This window comes from Oryzias melastigma, linkage group LG17 (genome assembly GCF_002922805.2).
Source record: "Oryzias melastigma strain HK-1 linkage group LG17, ASM292280v2, whole genome shotgun sequence".
Taxonomy (NCBI): Eukaryota; Metazoa; Chordata; class Actinopteri; order Beloniformes; family Adrianichthyidae; genus Oryzias; species Oryzias melastigma.
In genome coordinates this window covers 7,492,586-7,510,395 of record NC_050528.1, presented here as the reverse complement: position 1 = coordinate 7,510,395, position 17,810 = coordinate 7,492,586, and the positions used below count along the sequence as shown (strand labels likewise).

At 35.9% G+C, this 17,810-nt stretch overlaps 1 protein-coding gene across 2 annotated transcripts in view; it reads left to right on the top strand.

Annotated features, from left to right (window-relative positions):
• The window catches only part of LOC112147366 (phosphatase and actin regulator 1), a 56,040-nt gene that overhangs the window by 20,492 nt on the left and 17,738 nt on the right, over positions 1 to 17,810 (top strand). For both annotated transcript variants that reach the window (XM_024273699.2, XM_024273698.2), the window contains exons 2-5: positions 3,616 to 3,780; positions 11,658 to 11,738; positions 12,549 to 12,752; positions 14,807 to 15,128. In XM_024273699.2, the coding sequence (XP_024129467.1) occupies positions 3,616 to 3,780; positions 11,658 to 11,738; positions 12,549 to 12,752; positions 14,807 to 15,128 (772 nt within the window). The remainder of the gene's footprint in view (positions 1 to 3,615; positions 3,781 to 11,657; positions 11,739 to 12,548; positions 12,753 to 14,806; positions 15,129 to 17,810) is intronic.

The window sequence follows — 17,810 nt, the reverse complement described above, 5'->3', positions numbered from 1 at the left end:
AGCATGTAGCTGAAATACTAGCTAAACTTCAAATTAGCCTTAAAAACTGAAAAAAGACTAGCCAAAACAGCTAGCATGTAGCTGAAATTCTAGCTAAACTTCAAATTAGCCTTAAAAACTGAAAAAAGACTTAATTAGCCAAAACAGCTAGCATGTAGCTGAAATATTAGCTAATTGTAAAATTAGCCTAAAAAACGGGAAAAATGTCTAATTTAGCCAAAACAGTTTGGGGGGCCTGGCCAAAAATGTCTAGGAGGGCCGGATCCGGCCCGCGGGCCGTAGTTTGGGGACCCCTGTCTTAGAATAGACTTCACAACTTTATTTAAATAAAGCGGTGAACACTTTAATCTCCTGAGTATGAATAAAGTCAACAAAAAATACCACCAAATTAAAGGATTGATCCTCTTTTAAATGTTTCAAAGTCTGAACTATATTTTAAAGATGATCCCAAGGATTTTTTTCATTATGTTCATGCAGATTTTAGCCAAAATCAAAGAGCTTGTATTCCTTTTTTAAGACATTTTTTTCTACAAAGTGACAGAATTAATAAAAAAATTTGCCTCTGAGTTTGTTGGCGAACCTCATATCCCATCATCCCCTTGTTTACAGGCTCTACCACTAGCTTACAGCGCCCCACAACCTCAAACTAATGTTGGCGGTGTAAAGAAAACGCCGATGATGCAGATGATGTTTGTATCTTTGTTGTTTGTTGATTATTCTCAGGGACCTGGGGCCCGTTTCAAGAAGCAGGTTCAACAAATTTAGAGTTCGAACCTGAACTTAGAGTCACTGGACTCAAAATTCTCAAACTCAGGGTTTTCGGTTCCAGAACAGCTGAAAATGTTTGATTCAATCAACTTGAAGTTGTCAGAACCAGAACCAGGTGTGAGCGTCGCGACCATAAAAAGCCCCGATCAATGGAGCAAAGACAGCATGATTCACCATGGCAACGGGAGCAAACAGCTGAGTTACGTACTTCCGGCGAGGGAAATTGATAAGTTCCTTCAAGCATATGCGACTATAGAGAACATTTACTTCAAGAAAAGCAACACAGCTGCAGCGGTAGAACAGAGAGAAAATATCTGCAGTTATTTGAATCATTTCTAATAATGAATAAATAATGTCAGGAAGGTTATTTTGTCACTTGTTGAGTAAGGAGTGGTTTTTGATCTGTTACCAATCTAATAAGTAATCTCCGTGATCGTAACCCCCCACCACCCCCCCTACACACACGGATATCACTGCACGCTAAAAAGAAACTGTAGCTGCCTGGCATATGTTAAAAAGTATTTATTTAATTTTACTTCTCAAGACTTAAAAAATATTCGCCAATTTTTTTTAAACATAAAAATAACTTTCCGTAGCCGGGAGTCGATCTCGCTACCTATGCAGTGGGAGGCAGCGTTGCTGTCAGTTGAGCTAATGTCTGACGCAAGACTTGGACGGAGGACAAGTCCAAATCATTCTCCGGTGTGTGACATTCCTTGATTCCTATTGTTAAGGGTTTAAAATAAGGAAAAGAAAACTGTATTTTTTAATAGCGAGTCCCTGGAAAAACTCACTATTTATAATATCACTGAAATAAAAATGAATTGGGAAACTCCAGTCAGTCGACTCGTGTCCTCCAAATCCTCTACTGACGTAAATAACATTTCCTCTGGATTAATCAGCCTCCTCTCTACATGATCCTCTATGAATTAACATGTCATTTTGGTTTCTGAGTGGTGAAAACGTGACGTCTCTAATGTGAATGTTCTCTAAATGTTCATGAGGAACTCATATTTGAACATCTTTCACTTTAAAAAGGGGCGGAGACCGCAGAGAACTCTAAGTTTCCTGAAGAAAACCTGCTACCGACCAGGTTTCGTTCACAGACTCAGTTACCATAGTGATTGATTCTGAGTTCAGCTTAACCTGCTTCTTGGAATGGGCTTGGTTTCGCCCACTTTCACGGGTTTGAGTTATCCCTCTTTCTGAAACCGAAAACTCAGAGTTTTGCCGAATTTGGAGTTCACGAACTCAGAGTTCCAACAAAACCTGCTTCTTGAAACGGGCCCCAGGTCTGCAAATTAGCTGTTAGCTAGATGGCCTGTGGACATTTGAAAGTGTAACAATGTTTTTTTTTTTTGTCTTGTCCCTTTTTTTGCTACAAGAACACCAAAAACACAAAATTCTTTGAAGTGGGACTTTGGGGTTTGGAATTCTACGCTTTAAGCAATGTTGTAGTTTTTTAGTGTTTGAGGTTTATGTAAAAAATATGTTTTTATTTGTATTCTAAGCCCTCTCAGCATATGAGAAATAAGAGCTGCTATTTTTATTTTTCATAAACTTTAAACTCGTCCTACACACCTGAGTATTTAGTCTTCATTTTATACAAACAGATGCGGATAAAAAAGATTTAGAAATTAGGAATTTTCCAAAATTTAGCAAAAAATGATGAGAACCAATGCTTAACTTGCTTAAGAAAGCCAAACAATCCCCACATCTGACATGATTGTGTTGCATGGCAAATGTCACGTCTAGTTAGTAAGGAAAATAGGTCAAATTTAAAATCCATAAACATACTTATTAGCACCAGATAAGCAAAAATATTGAAGCTGAATCCATCACCTAGAAAACTTCAGGGTGCAGCATGTGTCGAGATAAAATAATACATTTACGCTTCTGTCATTAGTAATTCAGTTCCAAAATTATTAACAACAGAATGTGGCTGGAGTTCATTCCTTTTTTTGTTATTGTTGGCCTCTAACGGATCGATTTTCAACTCGTTCAATTAACACCAGCTGTTAAGTTTTTTATTAATTTTGGATGCTGACAAAACTGTTAGGACATCTTTCCTCCATTATGCACTCCTTTACTGTCACAATACTGTTTTCCTGGGAGAAGAAGAGGCTGCTTGAGGTAGAAATTTACTTTAACTCGTTCATTCATTGACTCTAATAATAGTCCTCTCATACATTTATATTCAATGTTTGTATGTTGCTTCATTTTGTTGCTTATTTGTTGTTTTTAATGAGGAAAATTGCCACTTTTGTGCTTTTAGGCCTTTTTTTTTGCTTTCATTTTTATTTATCCTAATATCTACAAATCTTTTTTTTAAATTTCATTTAAATTCTGACATCTTTCTATTTTTGGTTCATTTGAGTCCGATTTGTTGCGTCCATGTTTGTTTATACGAGTGATTTGTAGCATTTTGCATTTGCCTGAGCTCGTCCGTGTAGCAGCAAAAGACTTTACATTCTTTGCTTTTGATGTCAGACAGTGCTTTAAAGTCAAAAGCGAAGGCTTTGTGAATATTTCATGAAGAGTGGAGATTTCCCTTTAATGAGGTGCTTATCAGTCTGTTTAGTGTGTTTTTTGGCGAGTAACGCCGGCTGCTCAGCAGCACCAGACTCTTTAACTGTGTTTATTCTGCATAATGATATGTGACACGCCGGCTTGTTTGTGCTGCTGGTTCAGCCTCATTGAGTTACAACAGAAATCAGGAGGCCACTTGGCACGGATTCGTGCTGCTGACAGTAAAAATGTTTTGCTGCAGATCAACTCCTCTGCATGTTTACTTTTTAAAGAGACTCTGCTTTATTTAATCGTATTGTCTTTGTTTCTCCTCCACAGCTGAGGAAGTAGATAGGCTGGCCGCCATGCGCTCTGAATCCTTCGTCTCCGGGGCCCACACTCCACCCATCAGTCATCGGAGCAAGTTCGCCACTCTGGGAAGACTCCTCAAGCCCTGGAAGTGGAGGAAGAAGAAGAGTGAGAAGTTCAAGCAGACATCTGCTGGTACATAACAATTATTTATATGAATCCATATGCAGGCATTCCGTTGAATGCATGTCTCTTATTGGAGTTGAACGCTTGCCTCATGCTAATAGAAAATGGCAGCGATGGAGTTTCGAGGTCTTCAAAGAGTTCCTTTGATCTGGCAGCCAATGGTTGTCAGGAGAGAGTGAAGGACGTGGTCTCCTCAGATGTGGCTCTGTTTATTTTCCTTGGCTGACACATCCTGAATTCTACTGTCAGCCGGCTGGGAGGGAGGAGGCAGACTGTATGTCTCAGCCTGGAAGCAGAACGCCGGTCTATGTAGAGGATGAGCAATTACTCGGGGACCTGAATCCGGCTCGAACAGGACAGGATGTTCTGATTTAGTAATATCAAATTAACATTTCTTGGATGGTGATTCAGTGTCTGATGTGAGAACGTGGACAGGCCTCATCACTGTTGTCCTAAATGTCTGTAGGGTTTTTGTTTTTCCCCGTTTTGTCAGGTATGAAAAAGCTGTAACTTCTCACCTCAAGTGCTCGACGATTATGTGGAGTGTTGTTGAAGCAATCATGGAGTTGCTGTATTGTCACGGTTTATGGCCAGTGATCTACCCTTTTGTGCTGAAAGACAATCAAGAGCTGAGCAACAAAAGACGCCTTTTATTCTGGTAATGACACGCTGCAGAACCGAGGGAAATGGCTGTTTTCGTTTGATTCCACTTGATTTGTTTGCCTAATTCAATTTTTTAATGATGCTCTAACCATCATGTGTGGATTAAATATATATATTTTTTGTAGCCACTTATAACGTGCTTTCATCTCTCGTCTTTGTACTGACGTTAAAGGTTATCTCACAAGCTGCTCTTGTTAAAAAAATTACAATTTGGCACTTCCATATTAAAACTAGAAAAGTTGCATTACCTGTAATAATGTAGTGTGAATGCTTTTTGCTGAAATTAGTCACTGACGATGCTAATTCTTGCTGAAAATGGTGATGCAGTTTACTTTAATTGCTAAAAGACTGGAAATTTCTTTAAAAAAATATAAAAAAGCGCTGAAGATGACCTACATTTCTGGAAAAATGTGTAGTAAAATTGCTTAAAAATCTTTAATACATGCCAATTTTGCTAAAATATTTAGTGTGTTGCATAAATATGAGCTAAACTCCAAATATTCCCCAAAAAACATAGTATATTCCAAATTAGCCAAAAAAGCTAGCTTGTTGCTTAAATACTAGCTAACCTAAGAGTCCGTAAATTAAATTAGTCAAAAATGTTTGCCTGTTGCTAAAATAGAAGAATGCGTGTTGCTGAAAGTACCGAAAACGCTGAAGCTTTTTGCTGAAAATGGTGATGCAATTTACCTTAAGTGGTGAAGGGATCTGCTGAAAATGCAAAATCTATTTGCAAAATGTTAAATTTGCTTAAAGACTGGAAATTTCATTAAAGAACCGCGAAAGAGCTCTAAAGTTGATCTAAATTTCTAAAAACATTTTTAGTAAAATTGCTTAAAAATCTCTAATACAAACATATAAGGTTGTTTCTTAGTGCATTGCTTAAATATTAGCTAAACTCCAAATTAGCATAAAAAAATGTCAGTAGATGGCAAATTAGCACAAAAAGCTAACTTGTTGCTTAAATACTAGCTAAACTCCAAAATAGCCTAAAATTCCTCAGAAAACTAAATTAGTTAAACTGTTAGCCTGCTGTTAAAATGGAAGCTAAACTCAAAATTAGCTTAAAAAAACCTCAGCAGATAACAAATTAGCCAAAAACGTTAGCATTTTGCTAAAATAATAGCTAAACTCCAAATTAACCCCCCAAAAAGTAGATGTCAAATTAGCCAAAAAAGCTAGCTCGTTGCTTAAATACTAGATAAACTCCAACATAGCCTAAAATTCCTCAAAAAACTAAATTAGTCAAAATGTTAGCATGCTGTTAAAATAGAAGCTAAACTCAAAATTAGCTTAAAAAAACCTCAGTAGATATTAAATAAGCCAGAAACATTAGCATGTTGCTAAACTGTTATCTGAATTCCAAATTAGCATAAAAAGCTAGCATATTGCCTAATTACCAGCTACAAAACACCAAAAATAGCTTAAAATTCCTCAGAAAAATAAATTAGTCAGAAACGTTAGCATGTTGCTAAAATATAACTCTAAATTAGCCTAAAAAAACCCAGTAAATAACAAATTATCCAAAAATGTTAGAATTTTTGCTAAAATATTTGGTAAACTCCAAATTTTGGGAAAATTACTATGAAAGATTAAAACATATCCCATGAATATATTCAAAGGCTTTTTGCTAATCTACTTAAAATTTTGAAAATTGGGGCATATTTTGAATGTTGAACGTTTTGATACCAAGATTGCAAAAATCGCTGAAAGTGTGATTAAGTTTTTACGTGCCGAAAAGCGTCCAGAAAGGATCACAGCTATCAAACTCACGCCTCGGATACGTTAGAAGTGGCCCACAGCTCTGCAGAAACCAAAGCCAGCGTAGATAATTTCTTTGGCAGGAAGCAGTGCAGAGAGCTCTGCAGCTAAATCAACAGCATTTCTGAGGAGATTCAACGCTCTGATGCAAACAACGGCGCATTCGCCTCACAGGGACGGACCCTCAGAGAGCTGCGGCTAAACTGCGGCTCCCTGGAGCTCCTCCACGGTTTTATCTAAAGCGTTTTTTCTGTGGTTGTTATCTCCTTCATAGATCTTGTCCTCCTCAGATCCTTTGTTCCAGCAGCTATAATGCCGCCTGCTTTGTCTCTGATATGAATTTTGCTCTGCCTCTGTGAAATCTAAACACTGACGATGGGAAGAAGGCGAGCTGTTGGGTAGGCAGATGCTGTCCTGGAAAACTGGAGCAACGTGCAGGATTTGACGCCAACAGATGAATTCTACTGCACTCTTCACCTCGAGAGATACTTGTGAATCTTATCACGCCGTCTTTAATGCATCTTGTGAATTTTTAGATTGTATCCGGAAGAAATCAATCGCGGAGGGGGGCGTTTTAGCATTCCGATGCTATCTTTACGTCTATTTTTAGCTTCTATCAGCAGATCTGCAGCAGTCATTAAGCTCGGTGCTGATCAGAGGAGCAGATTTGGGATTTCATGCCTCGCTCTCCCCGTTTTAAAAAGGAGAAAAGTGGTTTTTGATGTTTCCTCTACAGGTGTCGAGGTCTTCAGCTTTAGCCAATCTTGCATGGCTGATAAAGTAAAAAAAAAGAAAAAAAAGTGAATCAATAGAACTTGAAAGTTTGAAAGCCTCCACTTTGAGCTGCTGAGCCTCGGGGTTCGTAGGATGAGTTTTCAGTATCTGGGTCACTTCACAGTGGATTTTTTCCTGTTAATTCAGAAAAAAACTGCAGCATTTCCAAATCAGCATAGGATGAGCTCTCATCGACCAGTTTTATTTATTAGGCTCTCAGATTAGCTTTTTGATGAATAAAAACACAGTCACACTTTCAGCAATTTCTGAAATCTTGCTATCAAAACATTAAGTTCATTAAGGACATAATCACTTGCATTTTTGGTATTTGTAAACTTTACTGTTTTTACGATTTTACGCAATTAATGCAAATTTTAAGCCTCATTATAAAGGAAAGGGGAATTTTTCAAATTTCTGCTATTCAGCATGTTAAGGAAATTCATGATTTTACTTTTGGTATTGTTAAATTTCAAATACATTTTAATATTTTACACAACCTTTTTTTTTTGGATTTTACATAATTTTTGCAATTAGAATTTTCTCTTTCCTTCATGTAATTCGTCAGATTTTTTGCATACTTTGAAACCTATACAATATTGGTATCAAAATGTTAAGTTCATTAAGGATATTATTGCTTTTATTTTCGGTATTTGTAAACTTTATTGTAATACAATTTTATGCAATTTATATAAGTTTTCAGCCCCATTGAAATGAAGGGGAATTTTTCACATTTCTGCAATTTCTGCCATTATAAACATCCAGCAGTTTCAGGAAATTCATGTTTTTACTTTTACTGTTTTTTTTTTACAATTTTACATATTTTTTTGGTATTTGTAGACTTTACTGTTTATACAATTTTATGTAATTTATAGAATTTTTCACCCCTTTGAAATGAACAGTAATTTTTCAAACTTCTGCAATTAAAACATCCAGCATGTTCAGGAAATTCAAGCTTTTACTTTTAGTATTGTTAAACTTTACATACATTTTAAAAATTTTACACAAATCATTTTTTTTCTCCTTCATGCAATTCATCAATTTTTTTTGCGTGCTTTGAAACCTAGACAATATTGGTATTAAAACGTTCATTAAGGACGTTATTGCTTTTATTTTTGGTATTTGTAAACTTTACTGTTTATACAATTTTACGCAATTTCTACAATTTTTCAGTTCCATTGAAATGAATGAGAACTTTTCAAATTTCTGCAATTAAAACATCCAGTATGTTAAGGAAATTCAAGCTTTTACTTTTAGTTTTGTTAAACTTCACATAAATTTTAAAATTTTACACATATCATTTTTTTTGTTGTTGCAATTTTACGTAATTTTTGCGTTTTTCTTCTTCATGCAATTCATCAAATTGTTTGCACACTTTGAAACCTAAACAATTTTGGTATCAAAACGTTCAGCATGTTAAGGAGATCAATGCTACTGAGGTTTTTAGGGCTAATTTTGAGTTTAGCTAATATTTTAGCAACATGCTAATGTTCTTGGATAATTTGGCATCTAAGGAAGTATTTTGGCCTTTTCTTGAGTTTAGCTAGTATTTTAGTAATTTGCTAGCTTTTTGGCTAAGTTGGCACCTATTTAAGTTTTTGATCTAATTTGGAGTTAATATTTTAGCAGCAATGCAAAACATTTTTTTCTAATTCTTTGTGCACTTTCTGCAAATCTTGCAATTTTGGCATCAAAATGTTCAGCACGTTTATGACATTCGGCAATTAAAATGAATTTCTTCAGCATCTTCAGCAAACAGCTTTAGCATCTTCAGTGACCACATTCAGCAAAAGCATTCACACTAGCATTATCACAGGAAATGCAACTTCTCTAGTTTCAAATTGTGTCCTATTCTTAGTTATATTGATCCTCAGAAGGGTACGGAGAGAACCTTCTAAATAAGGATAAAATACTCCCTCTTTTCCTAAAATGATGCATTGGTCAAACTGTGTTCCTGTGCTTTTTATTATCCTCATGTGCGCTCTGCAAGTGACATGTGCCTCCTCAGTCCAACCGCTCGCCACTTTTGGTTCAGGAAAGCCTGTCTGTCAAATCTAAAGACATAATATTCTCATTAAAGCTTTTGAGTTAATGGTGATGTTGCATAAGTGTCCACATCCCATGGCATAACAGTTATGTCATAAAGCTTTGAGTAATTGCTTTTCATTTTCGGTGAAACATGCGGATAATCCCTGAACACGTTCCAGGACCGCCAGTCTATCGCTGACCTCTGACCCTGGGCTTCCCCACGCCACGCCGGCTAAGAGGTTTTACAATTTTTCTTAAGCAACTTACAGAGAAAAATGATAACGTTGGATTTTAATTCATGTTTTGATTTGTGTGACCATCAGAAACTACGTTCTCGGTTTTAATATTAATTATATGAGGAAAATAATTGAATAAAGCTGCTACTTTCGGTCAAAAATCATGCTGTGCTAATTCGGTACCAACTGTGTTTACTGCCCCATGGATATGCATGACCTCATGTTAACTTCGTCCCATCTTTTTGATGCAGCTGGCTCCCCAAGTAGCATCTAATTATAAACTTGGATTTCACACCAACTCCGAGCTACTAAGCTAAGATCCTGATGGATTTCTTTTTTAAATGTGCATTTTTATTTATTTATTTTTCCTCTTGAATATGTTGCAATGCGTATTTATATCCCATAATACTGATATGATGGTTATTTTATTTACTGAGTGAGTTTATGTAAGTCGAGATGCCACATAAGAAATCCAAGAGCATCATCTTGAAAAAATGGATATAATTACCAAATACCAGATTATGAATCAATATAAATGATTCTTTTTAATATTGAATACTATTGTATAGAGCAGAGGTCTGCAACCTGCGGCTCTTTTATCTCTCCATGGTGGTTCTCTGGCTGAAGAAAAACAATTTAAAAAGAAGTTTTCTATGTTTTTTAATTTTTGTAATTTAGTTTAACGAGGAATTTTAGGCTATTTTGGAGGTTAGCTAGTAATTAAGCAACAAGTTAGCCTTTTGTTGTTGTCTGATTTGTCCTCTGCTGAGTTTTTTATACTAATTTGGAGTTTAGCTAAAAATTTAGCTAAAGTTTTGGGGTAATTTGTTATCTACTGAGATTTTTTAGGCTAATTTAGAGTTTAGCTTCTATTTTAGCAACAGGTTAACATTCTTTAATAATTTCATTTAACGAGGAATTTTAGGCTATTTTAGAGTTTAGCTAGTAATTAAGCAACAAGTTAGCTTTTTTTGTCTAATTTGTCCTCTGCTGAGTTTTTTATGCTAATTTGGAGTTTAGCTAAAAATTTAGCGATAAGCTAAAGTTTTTGGGTAATTTGTTATCTACTGAGATTTTTTAGGCTAATTTATAGTTTAGCTTCTATTTTAGCAACAGTTTTTTAATTATTTAGTTTAACGAGGAATTTTAGGCTATTTTAGAGTTTAGCTAGTAACTAAGCAACGAGCTAGCTTTTTGGCTAATTCGGCATCTACTAATTTTAGTCATTTTTACCGACTAAAAGGTAAAAATTAAAAAAAAAATCATATTTTGAGAGATGCTAGTTTCTTTTTATACTTTTGTTTTTGATCGTGCCAAAAAATAGGAATAGTTAATATTTATTATTTTAAAAAATGGTAATGAATTATCCAAGTTTCTTAAAGGTTAAAGTAAATCTATGTGGCTCCTTCTAGGTTTTGATTGTTAGAAAACAAGTCCAAATGTCTCTTTTACTGGTAAAGGTTGCTGACCCCTGGTATAGAGCTATGCTGTATTGTGGAATCAATTAAAGTTCTGTAATCTAGTTAATTCCAATTTAATCAATTTTATTCAAAATGTATTTGAACAAGGATAAATGAACATTTGTGTAAATAGGTAAGGTGAAGGTTAGCCAACGGCGAAAGCGAATAAAACCAACAGTAAAAGTGTCAATAAATTCAAAACGTTGGCAAGAATTTTGTTTAAATCAAGTTATTTTTAAAGAGGTAAACACCTTTTAGCTGTATTGTAAATATGGTTTTTGTTAAATCCTACTGCTGCTGTGCCTTTTTTCCTTCCCGTCATTCTGCTCACCTGACAGGTGAGACCAACTCTCCTTAATTGGCCATTTAAGACGGAGGAGGCCTCGCTCAGTCAGTCAGTAAGGAGTCAGTTGGGTTTGAAGTTTAGGGTTTGTTGTGTTGGTTTTGTTCGTTTTCCCCCCTCTTTGTCCCCAGCAGTCTTACACAGCTGGGTTTTGTTATTTTAGTTTGGGGGTTGGACCTTGTTAGTCTTGATTTGTGGGCTTTGTTTGTTTTAAAGAGGCAGTCCTTAGCATTTTTATTTAAAAAACCGTGTTCCTTTCATTCTTATTGGTGTCCAGTTTTTATGTTACTGTCCTCTTTTTCTATTTTCCCTGTGAACATAACACTTTCTTAAGTCTTAAGAACTTGAAGTGAAGCCTCACAGACTGAATAACCAAAGGAAGAAACCTCCGCTGGAGTCGGTCAAAATTCACCCTTCAGTTTTTTCTTTTCCCTAAATAGATCAGCAGAAAATTATTGCTGAAGTGAGTGCCCCGTCGGCATAATTGATCATTTTTTTGCAAACCTTATCTGGAGCTTCTTCAATCAGGGTTAAACTGCTGACTCGCTTTGAGGTTTATTATTAGATTTTTTTTTTTTTTTTTCTGGATAAGTTGCAAACGCATCTTTCTTTTGTTATCCTCAGCTTTGGAAAGAAAGATGTCACTGAGACAGAGCCGGGATGAACTCATCAAGCGGGGGGTGCTGAAGGAAATCTTTGAAAAAGGTGAGTTCATTTTATGGGTTTTTAGACGGGCTAAAATTTAAGTAGAAACTTCAAGTGTAGATAGTTTTGGCGTATTAAGTCTTAAAATTGGAAAGTCCCTCGTTAATCAGAAGTCTGATGTGCACTGGTGAGGGTTTGACACAGGGCATGCACAGATAGGATCTTTCATTATGGGAAATGTGTAGCGTCTCTGATGGTAATTTGACATGCCACATTCAAAGGCTCAGCAAAGTATTTCGGATTCTGACAGCAAAGCGCTTCATGCCTCAGGATATGACAGAAAAAGAAAAAAAAAATCCACTGACTCATTTTAAGATGTAAAGCAAAGGATAAGGAAACGCGGCCTTTTTGTATAATCTATTATGTAAGATTATTAGTCAAATTAAGTAGTGCAGTCTCAGGAAGTGAACTTGATTCATGATCCGTCCACAAGAATATCCCTCAAAATTAACAGAATTTTAAGATCTTTTTTTTTTTTATCACATAATTTTTTTTTTAAAAAGTATTTTATATTTAATGTTATTTTGTTGCATTACATCCGGTAAGAAAAAGCCATCTGAAAAGTTTTTCTCCATAGTTAATTGCTTATTAGCAAATTTAAAGGATTTTTCCAAGTTTTAGCTATTTTGAATTACGCCAAACGCGTATATTGAGCTGAAACAAACCGCAAAAATTTAGATTTTGAATCAAATTAAAAGTAGATAAATATTGAATGACTGTGATCTGATTCCAGCCTGTGTAGGTTTCCCAACAGTCCTATCTCATAGTATTTTCTTGTTGACACTGTTCCCTTTGTCTCCTCCTCTCTAGCGAGCGTGGAATTCAGATCCCCAGTGGATGCTGGGATCTGCTCTCGGGAATCGTCAATAAAATCCTCGATGGTCTTACCTACGAAAAAATCAGTCACTTTTCCGGGTGACCATCAAGATACACCTGTGAAGCCCCCACTGTATCAGAAACAGCCCCCGGCTCTCCCTCCAAAGCCTTTCTCAAGGATCCCAAACCACAGCACAGGTCGGTGGCGTGTGGGATTAACCCTTTCACACCTGAGCTCCAGTGTTTATGTTCTTTGATTTACTGTAACTTTACAACCGTTAACACAATCAATGTATTTCTAGTAGATTCTGAAGAAGATAAGTGTCTTGCGCAGCATTTCTCCTTCAGAATCTAATAGAATTGATCATTTGAACGGTTAAAAAGTTGCAATATGTTAAATATTTTGTGTTTAAATGTAACCTGCAACGCCTCAAGTGTTAAATCAGGAGTGTCGATTTCAATCGCACAAGGGACTAAAGTCCAAAACACACCTAAGGTCGCAGGCCGAACAGGATAAGCATTTATTGAACACTACAATTTTAAAGCTTTAAAACCATAACTTTTTAACATAATTATAAACTAGATATATAGCATTGCATGTGATAATGCTAGTGTGAATGCTGTTAGCTGAATTTGGCTACAGAATATGCTAGTGCTGATAGCCGAAGATACTGAAATTGATAGCTAAAAATGCAGAAGGTGATGGCCAGCTAAAATATTAGTTAAGTACCAAACAAGCCTTAAAAAAAACTTAGGTTAGTCAAAACAGCTAGCATGTAGCTGAAAAAAATATCTAAGCTTCAAAGTAGCCTAAAAAAATGAAAAAAGCTTTAATTATCCAACACAGCTAGCATGTAACTGAAATATCAGCCAAAGTTCAAAATGGAAAAAAAAAAAACTTAACTAAATTAGCCAAAACAGCTAACAGCTAGCATGTAACTGAAATATTACCTAAACTCTAAAATGGACAAAAAAAAAGAAAAAAGCCTAAATTAGCCAAAACAGCTAACAGCTAGCATGTAACTGAAATATTAGATAAATTTCAAAACAGCCAAAAAAACAAACAAAAAAAAAGGAAAAAGCCTAAATTAGCCAAAACAGGTAGCATGTAACTGAAATATTAGCTAAACTCCAAAATGGACAAAAAAGAATGAAAAGAAAAAAACCTAAATTAGCCAAAACAGCTAACAGCTAGCATGTAGCTGAAATATTAGCTAAACTCCAAAACAGCCAAAAAAAAAACAAAAAAAAAAAAACAGGAAAAATCCTAAATTAGCCAAAACAGCTAACAGCTAGCATGTAACTGAAATATTAGATAAATTTCAAAACAGCCAAAAAAACAAACAAAAAAAAAGGAAAAAGCCTAAATTAGCCAAAACAGGTAGCATGTAACTGAAATATTAGCTAAACTCCAAAATGGACAAAAAAAGAATGAAAAGAAAAAAACCTAAATTAGCCAAAACAGCTAACAGCTAGCATGTAACTGAAATATTAGATAAATTTCAAAACAGCCAAAAAAACAAACAAAAAAAAAGGAAAAAGCCTAAATTAGCCAAAACAGGTAGCATGTAACTGAAATATTAGCTAAACTCCAAAATGGACAAAAAAGAATGAAAAGAAAAAAACCTAAATTAGCCAAAACAGCTAACAGCTAGCATGTAGCTGAAATATTAGCTAAACTCCAAAATGGGCAAGAAAAAAATGCGTAAATGCCAAAAAAGTCCAAAAAGCTAGCAGAATGCCAATTTTTAAAACCGTAACTTTTTAACATGATTATGAATAATACATTTTTGTCAAAATTATACAAGTTAAAAATAAGCGCAATATAGCATCGGACCATGAATAACAATAAAGTAAAATGATCCGGAGGGCCGGATTCGGCCCCCGGGCCTTGACTGTGTGTTGCTGTGTGTTAAAGAGTTAAAGTTTTCACTCCACACTAATTGTTATTTAAATGTTTTATGTCTCCCAGAGTATGAAAAAGTGCTGATGAGCTGGGATTGTGTCTCCTGTAAAATGTACCTCCACTTAATGGGATTATTGGAGTCTCATTAAACTCCCCTGTGATTGGAGTGACTTTGTTCTCACTGTCATACTCAATCCGTCAGCAGAAGGGAAGCAGCATTACTGGAGCCTAATTCCATTCACACTGACGTCTAAGTCACGCTGATGACCAGCTTCCTCTCTCTGCTGACAAACTGCACCTGTACAGAATCTGTGAATGAACGTTTCTGCTGTTATGTTTTCTGAAGATTCACGGCAGCCGGTCAAGTTGCCCTGCATGCCTGGGGGAAAGCACTCTCCGCCTCTGCCTCCCAAGAAAGTGATGATCTGCGTTCCTCCAGGGCTGGACTCTCCCAACCCCCTGAGCACGTACCCGCCAAAGTGTGGCCCGCCAAAGGGCGTGCCTCCTCACCTCGGCCCCCTGCTGCCCTCCCAGCTGGCTGGGCTCTCCAGCTTCCACCAAAGCCACGGTCACCCGCTGCAGCTTCAGTACGGCAGCCTCCACGCGCCCAGCCGCATCATTGAGGAGCTGAATAAGACCCTGGCACTCTCCTTGCAGAGGTTTGAAAGGTTAGTAAGGATCTATATGGTGCACTCACACAGGCGGGATTTGCACCACAAATTCGTCCTCATGTGGGAGGAGCTTAGAATGAATGAAGACACAGATGATTTTGAGAACTAAGGTTTATTTATTGGGAAGAGTTTTACAAAAAAATCAGTAATTATGTCTTCATGTTTGGGTTTATATGATTATTAAAAGATTTTCCTGGTACAGAGGACTGTGTCTGTATAGCAGCTGCTTCCACTGTGTTTCTGTGTCTCTGTGGCTTGTAGGCTCTCTGTCTCGCATTAACCAGAGGGAGAAAAATAAAATTAGGAGACCTTTAGGCCACGAGAGATAACTGGAGGTCCAACATTGTTTTAGCCGTTTTATCCAAGCATAAGGACGTTTTTGATGCCTGTATTTAACCCAATAAGATGGCGCTTTGAAAAGGCTAGAACAGCAGTTTGTAAAACAACTTTAGACTACGATAGTACAGACAATACGGCCATTTTATGACTGTGGCGGCATATCCATATGAGACTATATTTCTTTTAAACTGGTAAAAAAACAAAAATTGAAGTAAAATGCTAACAATTTGAATTAAAAGTGACTTTGTAGTTGTGGTTAATTTGTTGGTTGATTTGTCGTTTATGTTCACATTTTTTAAATGACAGATATAAGCAAAATTATGGTAAAAGGTTTGATTTAATTTGATAGTTTATTGTTCTTTTTTATTTATGCATTTTTTGTTTACTGTTTTTCTTTTTAAAAATTGGATTCTACACCAGTATAGTGATTTTTAGAATTAAAGGAGAAAAAAAGATGGAGCACAAAGTCACACAGCTAGAAAATGCTCTGATTGACTTTCTTACTTTTTTTAATTCAGTTAAATCTGAGGATTTTATTTGACGCACAAGTGAAACACTGGATCAATTGTTACATTTAAAATTATTAGTTTTTGTCAAATCAAAATTTTGAGTTGATTGTTTACACAAGTTAAACATTTAATTTGAAATTTCAAAATTACAAAGCTTTTGTTAATTGATTCAATCCTTTATTTTTTACAGTGCAGGGTGTATTTTATTTTGAAATGCTGCTGCTATCAAAACGCAAAACAATGAGACATTTTGTGCAAAGGAAAATATAGCTTTGCTGTAATCCAATAATTTAAAATAAAGGCACAAAAACATTAATATTTTAGTTTTTAAAGGGCAAAGAAGAACTATTTGTGAGGATTTGGTCACTAAAAGTTGCAGATCCCTGATTTAAAATCTTAAGAAAATAAGACAAAAGTCCAAATACCATGACTCGCCTTCAAGACGCCTCCTGGATAAGCAAAAATTTTCACTAACATACATTTCTTGTTGATATAAATCTAGAATAAGCGCAACAAATGCTGCACGGAGCATCCTCTGTAGAGGTGTCGACTTTGCAGCAAGTTCCTTTGGAACATATCCTGGTTGCTTTTGAGGTCGCATCCTGCCAGCTCTGTTGTACAGGTCTAAATCGGCACACTGCCTCACAGGGCAGCATGGCCTAATTTTGAAGTAAATGTGTGTTTGTGTGTGTGTGGGCACAAGTGCATGGAGTAGGCGTCCCTCCAGCAGTTGGCCTGACATAACATGACCAGCTGCTCTTGACGAGAGCAGAGTTACTTGGAGTTTGGAGGGAAAAAAAAGGCCACGCTGTAGCGGATTGGGCATTATGTAAGGTCTTATACTAGGATTTCTTTTTTTTTTTTTTTTTACAAAAGCTTTTGGGGCAAAGATAAGGAAGTAATGAATCTGAATTTGCTCACAATTGGTTTAAGAGGATGGCTTGGCTGCAGACCAGTGATTCATCATAAGCGGATTTAACGCTGTTTATCGATCTTTGAAACATGTAAATGTTGAAGTAGTGAGGACTCGTGAATGTGAGTCTGAAAACTGTTTTATCTGCTTAAGGAATTGTGAACAGAATACTGCTTAGCTTGTACTGTTTTTTTGTTCTGCATGCCCTCCTTCTCAACTAAAATCCACTGAGCTATCATTATGTTCTGGAGCAAAACCCAGAAGCCCATTTATTGTTCTAAGCTACTTTTAGTATTTAAGCTAAGAAGGTTTTTGGAGGTTACTTTATTCCAGGGGTCTGAAACCTGCAACACTTTTACCCCTCCTTTGAGGCTCTCTGGTTAACATAAAATGTTTAAAAAAATTAAAAAGTAACTGTAAAGGGAAAAAGTAAGTAGTAAAGTAAAAAAAAAAGTAAATAACTTTATTTAACTCATTCACAAACAGTTGAAGGACGGTATGAATCATTCAATGAGGATGCTAACAATCCATTAATCCTTTGTGGTTTATCAACGTCATATTGACACATTTGGACTTAAGTTTTTAGCTTTATTTACTGTAGAAAATCACTTTATACCCGGTAACCAGAATTAAAACTATTTTAAATTATAACCCACTAGATTATAAACTATATTTTCTATTTTTGAACAAATTCAAGGCTTTAAAGTGTCTCATGGTTTTCATATATGGTAGGGGGTCTCTTAATTAGCTCTGATTTTTTAAATGTTTGTTATATTGATGAATTTGTGGTTGAAATGCACCAGAAACAGTGACAAAAACATTTTTAAAATTTTTTTTTATTGATGACTTTACACTTCCTACTGCATTTGCTGCATTGACATGATCCCAGGGCAGGGGTCTGCAACCTTTAACCCTGTA